We start from the raw sequence: 14,957 nt of genomic DNA, 5'->3' as shown, positions 1-14,957 counted from the left end.
TGACGGCAGCAGGAGAGAATGAGGGTGGATGGAGGGCCGTGGCTTGGGGACGCTGGAGGAGTCAGGGGCAATGACACCTCCAAGCTCTCTCGGTTTCCAGGGCTGGGGCCTCTCGCCCGCTTGACGGCACCTAGCGCACCTCCCTGTGGGCATGTTCTTTAAAACTCATCACCGCCTGAAACTTTCTCATCGTTTGTGCGTTTGTCCACTGACCGCCTGTCTCCCACGGAACCTGGATTCCCTCCCATGCCTGGCATGTGCTGGGGATGCCTAAATATTTGTAGAGTAGATGGATGAATGACAAGTAGAACTGAGGCCACACACAGAGGGCCACGGTTTCCGGGCTACAGGAAGGAGGGAGGGGAGACTGAGAGAATGCCCAAGGGGCTCGGGAAGGGGACGATTTGGGGGTCACAGTGCTGGTGAACTGATTATGTGGGGACCTCACTGAGCCCAGAGGCTCTGGCTTTCCCAGGTCCCGTCTTGGGTAGTGGCACATGCACCTCAGGTCCTGGTCCCACGGATGGAGGAGCTCACGGGCCACGGAGACCTGATGAAGGAGGACCTTGAATGAGGCTGAGCTGGGGGAGTCCTGCCACGGCCGACGTGGAGCTATTGAGTCTGGATGGGACGCCGGCCCTTTCTCGCTGTGCAGACATCTGGGCCTCAGTCGGATGAGCCACGGCAAGCCCGTGTCACTGGCCTCATCCTGCTTTGGGGGAACCCCGGGTAGACTTGAGGGTCAAGGGCAGGGCTCTGGCGCCTTTCTGTTCCTGGCTGTGCCATACACACCGTGTGTGTGACCTTGAAAATGGGCAGAACCACACTCAGCCTCAGTTCTCTCATTTGAGAATTGGACGTCCGGGCTCCGTGGGGTGGTGGTGAGTGTCCTAAGAGGCCGCGGAGCTTGGCGATCGGGAGGGCACAGGCTCAGGGGACAGGCGCTGGCTCAGCTCTGGCTCTGCCACCGACGTGTGAGACGGGACTGGGGCTCCCCTCTAAGCCTCGGTTTCTCCCTCTGCGAAGTGGGATGATAACGAAGTTTTCACTGGATTATTGTTCCGAAGATCTTGTTCTGAGCCCTGGCTGCCGTGTCCGAGCAGTTGGGCACCCCAACTGGAGGTCGCCTGGTTGTGGCTGCCTGACCTGGGGGGCCCTTCTTCGCCCCCCCCCGCTCAGGCTCAGTTTCCCCGCCTGTAGAATAGGATGATCTCCGTGAGTCCCCATAAGGTGGGCGCGAGCCTCCAGGTAGGAGCCTGGACCCAGTGGCTGCTGAACCCCAGGAGCCCTGAGCACCCGCAGGTGGGTCCCCAGGGCAGGGACAACCGTCTCCCTCTCCCTACTCTTTGGGATCCGGAAACATCATGGCCTTGAAGCTCACCCGGCAGGCTGGTCACAGGGCTGCTGCCAGGCTCGTGGAAGTTCTAACAAAAGGCGAACGTTGTTGTCTGAGCTCCGGGCTACAGGAAGGAGGGAGGCAGCTGAGGGAAGCAGCCCTGACGTCCTGAGAGCATCAGCTGCCTCATTGCCAAACCCAGAGTCTTCAATGCGTGTCCACTATTACTTTTGTTGTTATTAATTTTTTAAAGTATATTTTATTGATTTTTTACAGAGAGGAAGAGAGAGGGATAGAGAGCCAGAAACATCGATGAGAGAAACATCGATCAGCTGCCTCTTGCACACCCCCTACTGGGGATGTGCCCGCAACCAAGGTACATGCCTTGACCGGAATCGAACCCGGGACCCTTGAGTCCGCAGGCCGACGCTCTATCCACTGAGCCAAACCGGTTTCGGCTGTTATTAATTTTTTGAAAATTTTATGTATTGACTAGAGAAAGAAGAGGGGAGATAGGAAGAGAGAGGAACATGAATTTTGTTGTTACACTTATTTATATATAGAGAGAGATTGATTGATTTCAGAGAGGAAGGAAGAGGGAGAGAGAGAGATAGAAACATCTATGTTGAGAGAGAATCATTGATCGGCTGCCTCCTGCACACCCCATATTGCAGATCGAGCCCGAAACCCAGGCATGTGCCCTGACCGGGAATCGAACCGTGACCTCTTGGTTCATAGGTCCATGCTCAACCACTGAGCCACGCCGGCCAGGTAGTTCCACTTAGTTATGCATTCATTGGTTGATTCTTGTATGTGCCCTGACCGGGATTCGAAGACACAACCTTGGCGTATCAGGACGGCACTCTAACCACTGAACTACCGGGCCAGGGCTTGTTGTTATTATTCTTTGCTCAAATCTTGTCTGCTGTCTGAGGAGTGGGCAAACCCCACATCCTGGAGGTCATTATCATTATCATTATCAGATGGGGAGGGAGGCTCACATTCCCTACCCATAGGATGGAATCAGCCAGGGAGAGGATCCCAGGCCTTCCGGAAGGCCAGCCGCTGGCACAATGACCCGGTGAGGAGTCCAGGGCGAAGACAGCAGAAGTGGATGCGCTTGTTCTGGGCCCAGCAAATTGTCCGGAGCCGGACACGTTCACAATTCTCCCTGTTTCCACTCTCTCGGGAGTTTCCGATGGAACATCACCGCTCTCTGGAGAAGAGAGAGAGGACACAGGGAAGCTGGCGGGGCGGGGCTGGGAGAACGGGGACGTCAGGAATTCTCCAGGAATTCCAGGGCCCCACGCACAGCCTGGGCGCGTCCTGGCACCCGAGTCTGCGGATGTTCTTATCTGTAAAGTGGGGACAGCCTAGTGACACAGGTTGTGCTGAGGAGTCCGTGACGTCTCCACGGAGAACGCTTGGGTGTGAGGGATCCGCGGCGGTGTAACTACCTACCGCCAAACTTGGAAGCTCGGGACGGTGAAGGTTTATGATGCCCCACAGCCTCTGAGGGACAAGAGCCCAGGAGCAGTGGGGCTGCCCGGTTCTGGCTCAGGTGACGTGGGCCGCCGTGTTCAGAGCCCCCCCAGGACGGCATGTTTGAGGGCTTGGCTGGGGGCTCATTCCCATGGCTGTGGGCAGGAGGCCTCGTTCCTGGCTGCGCAGACCTCCCCACAGGATGGCTTGAGCGCCCTCCGGGGAGAGAGACAGCCGCGCTGTCATTTCTGTGACAGCCTGCTGGCTGCACACGTCAGTCCTGCTCCGTGGGAAGGACAGTTGGAGGGTGTGAAGACCAGGGTGGACATGATTGGGCGCCGCTAGGACACCCATAGAGCCTATGGTGACCGTTGCTGCTTCTGCTGTTATTAGCAGCACCGAGCCTCCCCAGGACCCTCCTGTCGGGTCCTACGCAGTCTTAGTCCACGTCCCTCCTTGGTTACTCCGTCTAGTCACACTGGACACCGTGTTTCTCCTCCAAGAAAGAGACCCAATCCCAGCCGCCAGGGCTTTGCGCCTGCTGTTCCCTCTGCCCGGCAAAGCCTGGCAAAGCCTGGGCCCTGAGGTCTGGCCACGGCCGGCACGGAGTCCTTCCCTCGGCAGCTCCAAGGTCACTCCCTCACCGAGAGGTCGTCCCTGACCTGAATTAGATGCCTTGCTCTCACCCACACCCCGCCATCAGGATATCACCCCCGTTTAGTTTTCCTCGGAGTTCTTGAAACTCTCTGAAAGCATTTTGATTTTTCTGGGGGGAAAAAAAATCTACTTCCTTGTTCACTGCCCGTTTCTCTGACGGGAACCTGGAAGTTCACGCCCATGAGAACACAGAGGCCGTGTGTCTTGTTGCATCCCTCATGGTGAATGCACTTGCTTTTCCAATATTTATTGGGGTGCTCGCGTGGGCGGCACATATACTAAAATTGGAACGACACAGAGAAGGTTAGCATGGCCCCTGCGCAAGGATGACACGCAAATTCGTGAAGCGTTCCATATTTAAACATAGATATACTTATCGGGGGTGCTGGGAACACAGCGGGGACGGAAATATATCTCGTCCCTGCACTCGGGTAGTTGACAGAGTTGGGGGGACAGAACGTACATGTGTTCTACTTAATGCGTGCAAAGTCCTGAGCAACAGGAGAGAAATGAGCCTGTGTGTGTGTGTGTGTGTGTGTGTGTGTGTGTGTGTGAGAGAGAGAGAGAGAGAGAGAGAGAGAGAGAGAGAGAGAGAGAAACATCCAGCTGAGGGTGTGGGGTGGCCTCCCTGGGGAGTTATGTTTGAGCTGGAACGAGAGGAGGAGGGTTCGCTGCTGAGGGGACTTTGAACGGGGGACAGGCATTCCTGGCTCAGGGAACAGCACGCGCTGTCCCTGGGAAGCTGCGAGGTAACCTTAACGAGGGCAATAAAGGCCCTTGGAAAATTCTCATGGTTTTTTTCTTTCTTTTCTTTGGTTGTTGTTGTTTTTAGAGTTTATGGTTGCTTTTGTTTTTGAAAAGGTTACGTGTATAAATTGGTTAAAAAGTTATCCAGCTCTGGCCGGTGGCTCAATGGGTTGGAGCATCGTCCTGTACACGGAAAGGTTGCAGGTTTGATTCCGGGTCAGAGCACACACCTAAGTTGTGCGTTCGATCCCTGGTCAGGGGCATATGGAAGGCAAGTGATGGATGTTTCTCTCTGAAATTAATAAAAATATTTTTAAAAAAACATTTTTAGATTTCAGAGAGGAAGGGAGAGGGATAGAGGGATAGAAACATCAATGAGAAGAGAGAGGGTCATTGATCGGCTGCCTCCTGCATGTCCCCCACTGGGGATCAAGCCTGCAACCCAGGCATGTGCCCCTGACTGGGAATCGAACCATGACGCCCTGGTTCATAGGTTCATAGGTTGATGCTCAACCACTGAGCAACACTGGCTGGGGAGAAGAAGAGCTTTTATTTGTTGTTGTTGTTAATCCTTACCCGAGGATATTTTTCTCCACTTATTTTTAGACAGAGTGGAAGGGAGGGAGGGAGGGGAAGAGAGAGAGAAACATTGATGAGAGAGAGACACATCCATTGGTTGCCTCCCACACACGCCCCAACCAGGGCTGGGGAGCCAACTTACAACCCTTGGGTGCACAGGGCTAATGCTCTAACCACTTAGCACACCAGCCAGGACACCAGTATTTTTTAAAATTTATTTTAGAGAGAGGAAAAGAGAGAGAAAGAAACATGGATTGGTTGCCTCATACACGTGTCCCAACTGGGGATCAGCCCAAAACCTGAGTATGTGCCCTGGTTAGAAATGGAACCCCCCACCTTTTGTTGTATAGGATGATGCTCCAACCAACTGAGCCACACTGGCCAGGGTTCAGTGAAACTTTGGGACCCTCAGCAGCAGGTCATTTTTTAAAAAATATTTTTTATTGATTTTTTACAGAGAGGAAGGGAGAGGGATAGAGAGTTAGAAACATCAGATGAGAGAGAAACATCGATCAGCTGCCTCCTGCACACCCCTTACTGGGGATGTGCCCGCAACCAAGGTACATGCCCTTGACCGGAATCGAGCCTGGGACCCTTCAGTCCGCAGGCCGACACTCTATCCACTGAGCCAAACTGGTTAGGGCAGCAGGTCATTTTTATAGAGGGGAAACTGAGGCAGGATTTGAACCCAAGGCTTCCTGTCACCACAAGGTAGCAAGGGAGAGTTTGAGCCCTGTCTGCCCCTTCTCTTGCAGGCCCACTCACCTGGGCCCCAGTGTCTGCGAAGATCATGATGGCGTATATGAACCCGGGGCCCCACTACTCCGTCAACGCCCTGGCTCTGAGTGGCCCCAGTGTGGATCTGATGCACCAGGCTGTGTCTTATCCGAGTGAGTACAGCCCTCCTCCCCGACACCTGGCTGGCCCCCTCTTTTGGGGCCTCTGGAGTTCCTTCCCCTTGGGAAGATGATGGGCACCCACAGAGCTATACGCAAATGCAAACACTATTCCATGCGGCTTGGAGGGAAGCATATGGACATTCCTAGGATGTAGGACAGCGGTTCCTTCTGGGGTGTGGGAGCCGGGAGCGATCTGGATGGGGGACCCAGTGGGATTCCAATCCATTAGGAAAGTGAGCTCTCCATTTTTTGGTGGCATTATTGTTAGCTGGGGTTTTTCTCCCCATTAAATTGAACATTATGGACCTTGATAGGCTAGAAATGGCTGGATATCCACAATGTTACGTCTTAGTGCCTAAGGGATTTTGGAAAGGGGACAAAAAAATAAATCCATACACCTCCTTGCAAGGCTAATGCCAGTTAGTTCTCCTCGGGGTGAGGCATGAGCCCCAATATGACAGGCAAAAGGGGCCCCATTCCCAGGGGCAGAGGGAGGTCTAGAAGGTGAGGGCAGACGAACACCCACGCACCCTCAGGGCCTCACACCAGCTGAAGAGGAGACTGGGAGGCCCGGTCACCTGAGAGCCCCATTGTCCCGCCCCCCTCAAGGTGCGCCACGAAAGCAGCGGCGGGAGCGGACCACCTTCACCCGGAGCCAGTTGGAGGAGCTGGAGGCCCTGTTTGCCAAGACCCAGTACCCGGATGTGTATGCCCGCGAGGAGGTGGCCCTGAAGATCAATCTGCCTGAGTCCAGGGTTCAGGTGGGAGTTCTGTTCCCTCGGCCCCTCCCAGCCCTTCCTGGGACCCAGAGTGAGGGGAGGAAGGAGAGGTCCCAGAGTGACCGCCACCGTCATAAAGGGCCCTAAAGTCCTCACCCCATCACTGGCCTTGTCTCTCCCACTCCTACACTTCTCACTCCACTCCAGCCACCGGCCCCTGGTCCCGCCCCTAACACGCCTGCAAGCACACTCTCTGCTCCCTCTCCCTGGAATGGCTATTCCCCATCACCCGTTCAAGATCTTTAGCAGCCAATCAAGTCACCATGCCAGTCAATGAGACCTATACCAACGGTCAGATTTAAAGTTGCAATCTTTCCCCACCCCCCACCCCCAACTCTACTGCTCCCCGTTATGCTGCTCAACTAGTTCTTCTATAGTATTTATCACCTTCTAAAATACTATGCTATTTACTGGCTTACAGTTTATAATCTGTCTCTCTCAGCTAGAATATCAGCTTCACTGATGTAGAAGATGGTTAGTGCATGTTTATTAACTGATTGAATGGATGAATATAGATATGTGTGTGTTTGTATGATTGTATGTATGTACACATGATTGGGTGGATATGTGTGTATGTATGTACAGTTATATGTATATCTGTGTGACTGCATGTATGCATTGGATGAATGAATGTATTTATGTGCATATGAATGACTGGATGGATAGATATATGTGTGTTTGTATGAACATATCCTATATAATAAAAGCCTAATATGCTAAGTGTCCGGTCAACCGGTTGGCCATTCAACCAATCAAAGCATAATATGCTAATGATATGCTAAGGCTGCTCAACTGCTTGCTATGACATGCACTGACCACCAGGGGGGCAGACAGTCAACCAGTTGACCAGTTGCTATGATGATGTGCACTGACAACCAGGGGGCAGATGCTCTGACCAGTAGGTTAGCTTGCTGCTGGGGTCCGGCCAATTGGGACTGAGTGAGACGGGCCGGACATGCCCTGGATCTCTTCCATGGTCCCTCCCCAGCTGGCCAACCTCCTGTGTTTCTCCCCGGCCCCGATCATGCACTGGTGGGGTCCCTCGGCCTGGCCTGTGCCCTCTTGCAATCTGGGGCCCCTCGGGGGATGTCGGAGGGCCAGTTTTGGCTTGACCCCACAGTGGGAGCACCGCTCAGCCAGAAGCCGGGGAACTGTTAGAGATTTGAGAAACTTTAGGAAACCTATAAGTAAACACAATCTGTGGATCCTGTTTGAATCCTGATTTTAGTAAACCAACAGTAAATTACTTTTGAGAATGTTGGGGCAATTTGAAACTTGATCTGGCGAGCATGGTGGCGGTGGCAGGAGCCTCTCCCCGCCTCCGCAGCAGTGCTAAGGATGTCCGACTGACGGCTTAGGCCCGCTTGGGAATCAGTCGGACATCCCGGAGGGCTCCCAGCCTGCGAGAGGGTGCAGGCTGGGCTGAGGGAGCCCCCTCCCCCAGTGCATGAATTTCATGCACCGGGCCTCTAGTATATGTATAATTGTATGTATGTATGTATGGATGGATGGATGGATGGATGGATGACGGATGGATGGATGGATGGATGGAGTGGCTCATATTTGACTGCAAAGTGAACAGGTGTGACTCTGGCATGTCTCACCAGTAAGCAGCATCATTCCTGAGCACCATGAGGGCCTCCTCCCCACTCACCTCTGCCCCCCGCCCCCGCGTTCTCCTCTTACCCCCCAGGTTTGGTTCAAGAACCGCAGGGCTAAGTGCAGACAGCAGCGGCAGCAGCAGAAACAGCAGCAGCAGCCCCCCGGGGCGCAAGCCAAGGCTCGTCCTGCCAAGAGGAAGGCGGGCTCATCCCCACGGCCCTCCACTGACGTCTGTCCCGACCCCCTGGGCATCTCAGATTCCTACAGCCCCCCTCTGCCGGGGCCCTCAGGCTCCCCCACCACGGCAGTGGCCACCGTGTCCATTTGGAGTCCAGCCTCAGAGTCCCCTTTGCCCGAGGCCCAGAGGGCTGGGCTAGTGGCCTCAGGGCCTTCTCTGACCTCAGCACCCTATGCCATGACCTACGCCCCAGCCTCTGCTTTCTGCTCTTCCCCCTCAGCCTATGGGTCTCCCAGTTCCTTCTTCAGTGGCCTGGATCCCTACCTTTCTCCCATGGTCCCCCAGTTGGGGGGCCCGGCTCTCAGCCCCCTTTCTGGCCCCTCCATGGGACCCTCCCTGGCTCAGTCGCCCACCTCCCTGTCAGGCCAGAGCTATGGCGCTTACAGCCCTATGGACAGCTTGGAATTCAAGGACCCTACAGGCACCTGGAAATTTGCCTACAACCCCATGGATCCTCTGGACTACAAAGATCAGAGTGCCTGGAAGTTTCAGATCTTGTAGAAGCGACTTCGCCACCTCTTGTGTAAGTCTCCTCCCTGAAGCCTGGGTACGTGGACGACAGCTCGGAGAGAGCAGCAGGAGCCAGCCATCCTGCCAAAGGCTCTGGCCACTTTGACTCCCTGAGCAGCTTGACACAACACAGTCCACCCCTTTCCTCCCTGGGAGAGGGGCGCCTTCAGCAGGGCTCAGTCATCTTCGCAACCCGGCACGATCTCACACCGACTCTAATTGGCATTTTCAAACATGAGCCCCAGACTCCAGAAGCTGGCACGGAGAACTTGCCCCGAGATGACGTGAAACCAAACTCGCAGTTGATTCGGGGGTAATGTTTAGGTGGGAACCGAGATGCCCTTGGACAAACCAGTAGGGAGGCTCGATTCCCTGACTTTCCGTTTTAGGCTCTTCTTTAGCACATGGCTAGAGATCCTTCTAGAACTTCCAAAGACAGACTTTATAAGAGGCCCCATCGTGGGACCGTAGGCCAATTATGCAGTTAAATCAAGAGCATGTGTTTGGCGAGTATAACCAACTTCACAAATGACAGTTACATGGTAGGTACAGGGGGCTGCTTGCTATGTATCTAGTGTCTCTTTCTTAGTTTCTTCTTAAAGATACTGCGTCGTTCAGTCAGTCACTCATTCGGACATCGGGAACGGACACATTTGGTAGGAGAATGGAAGGCAAGTTGCCTGCTCCATGTCTGTATTTTTTCCTTTTGTTGTAGGGTTGTCTAAAGGTGAAGTTCACCCAAACATGGGAGGAACTGGGATAGTTCCCAGGGGTGGGTCAGCTCTAGTTTTTCATAGAGAAAAAGAGGTGGACAAGCTTCCCGACCTATAAGTACACAAAAGTTGGGGCGGGGTGAGAACCGGATTTGGAGGAAGGCCCCCGTTTAAAACAGACAATTCCTCTTTTAGGCTGTTTGCTCGCAGTTTCGATTGTGGGACTGGACAGCAGTGCTTGGCCTGAGGATGTTTCCCTGGGGCAACACCCTATTTCTTTCAATATAATTTGACCCACAGCAAAGAGATCAGCACTGTGAGAATTTTAGGAGAGAGTCGGGCATTTTGACACTCTTGGAAGTTTGATGCTTTGGCCTCTTCCTCCTCCTCTGACTTCTTTCATTTCTAGCTTGGGGGAGGCAGGAGCCAGGAGCCTGTCACTCGTGGGTTTCACCAGGTACACGGTGAAGGAGCGTGGGGTGGGAAGGCAGTGGTATGGGGGTAGATGGCTAACAACTCGCTCTCCAGGAAGAGGAAGAGCCCTGATTTGTAGTGTTTGCCAATTTCTGTGGTGTAAATACTCCCACTATGGCTGAGTTCAAGGCACAAACCTGAGGTCACTGAACTCAGAGTTGGGGAGATACATGTGTAATCTGTGCTCATGACCTGGTAGGAACTGGCTCCAGGCCCCCAGAGCTCGGAAGAGGTATCAGGAGGAAGCCACCGTGTGAAAAGAGGCTGGGAGGCATCCGATGATTTTTCTGGGTTCACGCCAAGAGAGGTCCCTAACCCTGAACCCCAAGGAGCACAGTGTGATCACTGGAGCCCACAGAAATGTTTTACTCAACACAACACTTGGTCATCTCTGTGGGCCTGAGCCCTGCTGGGCTCTGTGACATTAAACCCGGGAGAGGCTAGAATCCAGAGTGGGACACCGATACGCAGAGGAGGATGGCACATGTTGGGGTGCAGGATGGGGGATCCAGACAAAATTCACAGGGGAGGGTGTGGCAGAGGCGACACTGTGCTCAGGATTGGTGCCCTCGTGGGGACCAGAATGCAGTGTGTTATTCATGTTGTAGACACTCCCACGCTCTGTGCAGGAGGCTGGGATCTCAGGTGTAAACGACAGAGTTCCCCATCCACGGGGACGGTGTGTCTGTGCAAACAATTCAAAGGCAGCCTGATAAGAGGGTCTGGGAAGGGCTTGATGGAGAGGCTGGAGGGCAGCCGAGGCTGGGGACACATGGATCCCTATCTTGGGGTCTTCCAAGACTTCTCAAGGAGTTGGAAAGAGTCAGGATAGATCCGTTCAGGAGGTTCCTGGGATAGCCTCTGGTTCTCCAGTTGTCGATGTCAAAGGATCTACTTTCCAAAACTGGGAAGAGTGACAAGGCAAGTGGGGACAGAAGGAAGGGACCCCAGGCCCTCTGTCCTCCCCTTTCCCACTCCCCGGAACTCTAGATTCCCCCTTCCCTGGCCCCTCGCAGAGTGAAAATGATTAAAATGTTGTATCCCACTTAAAGTCTGGGTGATTTTTTAAATTTCCATGGAAGGGCAGGCCGAAAAGGTAGAAACAGGGATTGCTCTGTCCCATGCCCTCTCCCCCCACCTTCTGCCTCTCGGGGCACGGGCCCATGCACGTGCTTCCTCCATCTTTTCCTTGCCGTGTCCCTAAGGCCAGTGAAGCAGGGACATGGGCTCCAGATGACCAGCCTCCACCTGCCAGGGCCTCGCTGGACCTCCCATGCGTCCTGCCTCAGTGGCCCAGGGAATGAAGCCCTCCCCATCAACCTCTGTGGCTTCGTCCTACACCTTTCTCCTTCCATCTCTTATTCTTGGGTTACTTTCACTTCCCACCACTTCTCTCCAATCTCTTCTTTTCTCTATCTCACTCCATCTGGACTGTCTCCCAGGCTCCCCAGTCTTTTTTTTTTTTTTTTGCTGTATTTTTTGTCTTTTTCCTTCTTTCTCTTTCTTCTCATTCCCTTTGCCTCTGCCTTTCTGTTTCTCCACCTCCGTCACCCTTTCTGCTTCTGTCCCTCTCAAGTGCTGAGTCCCATGTGGGTTGAACACAGGATTGATGGGGATGAGACAGACTGCTGGTCACATGACCTTGGCTGATTCATTTCCCCACATGGAGCACTGAGAAGACCTATTTTGAGAAAATTCAATGAGATTATTATATTAAGTTGGTGGTCCTGAAGACTGGTCCAATATATAATCATTTCCTTTTGTGGTTAAAATACACATCCCATAAAATTTACCATTTTGAAGTGTGTCATTCAGTGGTATTAAGTATATTCACAGAAGAAGCCAGACACAAAAGGCTACATATTGTAGGATTCCATTTATATGAAATGTCCAGAACAGGCAAATCCATAGAAATGAAAAGCAGATTAGTGGTTGCCTGGGGCTGTGGAGAGGGGGAGGGGAGGGACTGCTTAATGGGTGACAAAAAAGGTCTGAAATAAGATAGTGACCCAGCAATTCCACTCCTAAGTATATACCCCAAAGAATTGAAAACAGGTATTCAAACAAAAACGTGTACACACAAAAAAATATATGGAAACAACCCAACTGTCAATCAACAATGGATGAACAAATGTGGTAGATCCAGACAATGGAATATTATTCAGTCTCTAAAAGAAATTCTGCCCTGGCCGGTGTTGCTAAGTGGTTAGAGTGTTGCCCTGTGCATCGAAGGGCCTTGGGTTCGATTCCTGGTCAAGGACACATACCTGGGTTGCAGGTTTGGAAGGCAACCAACCCATGCGTCTCTCTCACAGTGATGTTTCTCTCTCTTTCCCTCTCCCCCTCCCTCCCTCCCTTCCTCTCTTCCACTCTCTCTAAAAATCAATGGCGGGGGTGGGGGTGGGAAGAAGAAATGAAGCTCTGACACCTGTTACAACATGGATGGACCTTGAAAACATCATGCTAAATGTTTATCTTTCCTCCCTTTTTATTGAATTTATTGGGGTGACACTGATTAACAAAATTATACAGGTTTCAGGTGTGCGATTCTACAACACATCAACTGTAAACTGAATTGCGTGTTCACCACCCCAAGTCAAGTCTAAATGTTTATCTTAACCTGACATTTTTTCCTTTCAACTGAACTTGTACTTGCGCCATTCATGGCAGCTTCATGCATAATGGCCTCAAACTGGAGACCACCCAAATGTCCATCCACAGGCAAGTGGATAAACAAACTGAGGTGCGTCCAGGCAATGGAATATTCCTCACCAATAAAAAGCAATGGACTGGCCAACAGAACAACATGGTGAATAGAACAATAGTGAGGGAAAGACTCCAGGCTCAAAGCAGTCCATACCGTGTGATCCCACATTCATGAAACTCTAGAAAAGGGGGAGCTGCAGTGGCAGGGAGCAAACAGTGGTTGCTGGGAGCTGGGGGTCAGCAGGCGGGAGTCACCACATGGGAATCTTTGCGGGCTAGAAATGTCCTATAACCTGATTATGGTGGTGGTTCCATGACTATCTGCAACTGCCCAAACTCGCCAAGCTGTATGCTTCAAATGGGTGGATTTTGTTTTTATTTTATTTTTAATATTTTTTTTATAGATTTCAGAGAGGAAGGGAGAGAGATAGAAACATCAATGATGAGAGAGAATTATTGATTGGCTACCTCCTGCACATCCCCCACTGGGGATCGAGCCTGCAACCCAGGCATGTGCCCTGACTGGGAATCGAACCATGACCTCTTGGTTTCATAGGTCAATGCTCAACCACTGAGCCACACTGGCTGGGCAAATGGGTGGATTGTAAAGTATACATAGTGCATCTCAATAAGTCGATGGAAAAGAAAAGAAAGAAAGCCCTAGCTAGTTTGGCTCAGTAGATAGAGTGTCAGCCTGTGGACTAAAGGGTCCCAGGTTCTATTCCAGTCAAGGGCACATGCCCAAGTTTTGGGCTCGATTTCCAGTGTGGGGGGGCATGCAGGAGGTAACTGATCAATGATTCTCTCTCATCACTGAGTTTCTATCTCTCTCTCCCTCTCCTTTCCTCTCTGAAACAAATAAAAATATATTTAAAAACAAAAAGGAAAAAAGGAAAACGTGCTGAGCTATTTTTCCAGACACAGGTGAAAGCCAATCCTAAATCCTAATTCTCAGAACAACCCATGTACACACAAAAAAATATATGGAAACAACCCAACTGTCAATCAACAATGGATGAACAAATGTGGTAGATCCAGACAATGGAATATTATTCAGTCTCTAAAAGAAATTCTGCCCTGGCCGGTGTTGCTAAGTGGTTAGAGTGTTGCCCTGTGCATCGAAGGGCCTTGGGTTCGATTCCTGGTCAATATAACAGACATATGCTGTTATATTCCGATGTATGTTCTTATTATCCCCATTTCCCAGATGAGAAACTGAGGCAGAGGCAGGTTAGGTAGGTAACCTGCCCAAAGTCCACAACTAGGAAGAGGTAGAACTGGGATTTCTGTGTATCTTGTTGGGATGTAGCCCTTCCTGGCAATTCTCTTCTCTCCCCTGCCTCCCACCTGCCCCCCATTTTTAGTCCGGCCTTTCACTCCTGCTTCTCTCCTCCCGGTTTCTTCCTTCCTAAGTTTACCACAGGCCTCAGTATTTCTCTGCTCTCTTTTCCTCTCTCCATCTCTTTCCTCACCCCTTATCTTCATCCCCTCTCTCTCGTCCCTCCCTGATCTCAGAGACCCTCCCTGGCTGTTTCCTCTCCCTGAACAGCACTAATTTAGCAAATGCTTTAATCCTCTTAGGAGAGGGCCCAGCCTCAGCACACCACAGGGAATTAGCAGGGATTAGGTTCAGACTCCAGACCCGCAGGGGAGGGGCTCTGCAGAGACATCTGAGTTTTCACCAACAGATACCCTCCCCACCCACTCCCACCCCCTCCTGGTGAAATCATGCCTGGGACACACAGTAAGAAGAAAATCAAGCCCTTGCCATGCACCAGGCACTGTTAGCAAGGCTTGTCATCTCTCTCTCTACCTCTTCAGACACCTCTTGAAGGAGGGGCCATCTCCCTGTTCTCTATTTTATGGATCACGAGGGGTTAAGTGACTTTCCCAAGACAAACAGAATCCAGTCCCAGCTTTCCAGGTGTCTCAGGCCTGGAAGTGAGAATGGAATGAGCTTGGGGACACCATCCTTCATGGCAACTCCTGTTTGGTGACTTCAAAGGTGAAGCTTTCAGCCGAAACCGGTTTGGCTCAGTGGATAGAGCGTCGGCCTGCGGACTCAAGGGTCCCGGGTTCGATTCCGGTCAAGGGCATGTACCTTGGTTGTGGGCACATCCCCAGTAGGGGGTGTGTAAGAGGCAGCTGAGTGATGTTTCTCTCTCATCGATGTTTCTAACTCTCTATCCCTCTCTCTTCCTCTCTGTAAAAAATCAATAAAATATATTTAAAAAA

The 14,957-nt window shown here is 52.0% G+C and overlaps 1 protein-coding gene and 1 non-coding gene across 2 annotated transcripts; both read left to right on the top strand.

The window, feature by feature from the left end:
- Nucleotides 1–3,729: 3,729 nt before the first annotated feature.
- Nucleotides 3,730–3,836, top strand: LOC114227375 (U6 spliceosomal RNA). Its single transcript, XR_003613419.2, has one exon. It is a non-coding gene; the product is annotated as a U6 spliceosomal RNA (small nuclear RNA).
- Nucleotides 3,837–5,591: 1,755 nt separating this feature from the next.
- Nucleotides 5,592–8,820, top strand: LOC103297672 (cone-rod homeobox protein). Its single transcript, XM_008154416.3, has 3 exons — nucleotides 5,592–5,691; nucleotides 6,310–6,461; nucleotides 8,173–8,820. Exons 1-3 carry the CDS (start codon nucleotides 5,592–5,594, stop codon nucleotides 8,818–8,820), a joined length of 900 nt encoding a protein of 299 aa, XP_008152638.1.
- Nucleotides 8,821–14,957: the final 6,137 nt, after the last annotated feature.

This window comes from Eptesicus fuscus, chromosome 21 (assembly GCF_027574615.1).
Source record: "Eptesicus fuscus isolate TK198812 chromosome 21, DD_ASM_mEF_20220401, whole genome shotgun sequence".
Classification (NCBI taxonomy): domain Eukaryota; kingdom Metazoa; phylum Chordata; class Mammalia; order Chiroptera; family Vespertilionidae; genus Eptesicus; species Eptesicus fuscus.
This window is presented reverse-complemented; position numbering and strand designations above follow the sequence as displayed.

Bases quoted from the DNA above. Each gene is read 5' to 3' on its own strand.
- LOC103297672 (XM_008154416.3), top strand. From the start codon at position 5,592: ATGATGGCGTATATGAACCCGGGGCCCCACTACTCCGTCAACGCCCTG. The intron at 5,692-6,309 runs GTGAGTACAGCC...GCCCCCCTCAAG, and splicing joins CCAGGCTGTGTCTTATCCGA to GTGCGCCACGAAAGCAGCGG. The intron at 6,462-8,172 runs GTGGGAGTTCTG...CTTACCCCCCAG, and splicing joins TGCCTGAGTCCAGGGTTCAG to GTTTGGTTCAAGAACCGCAG.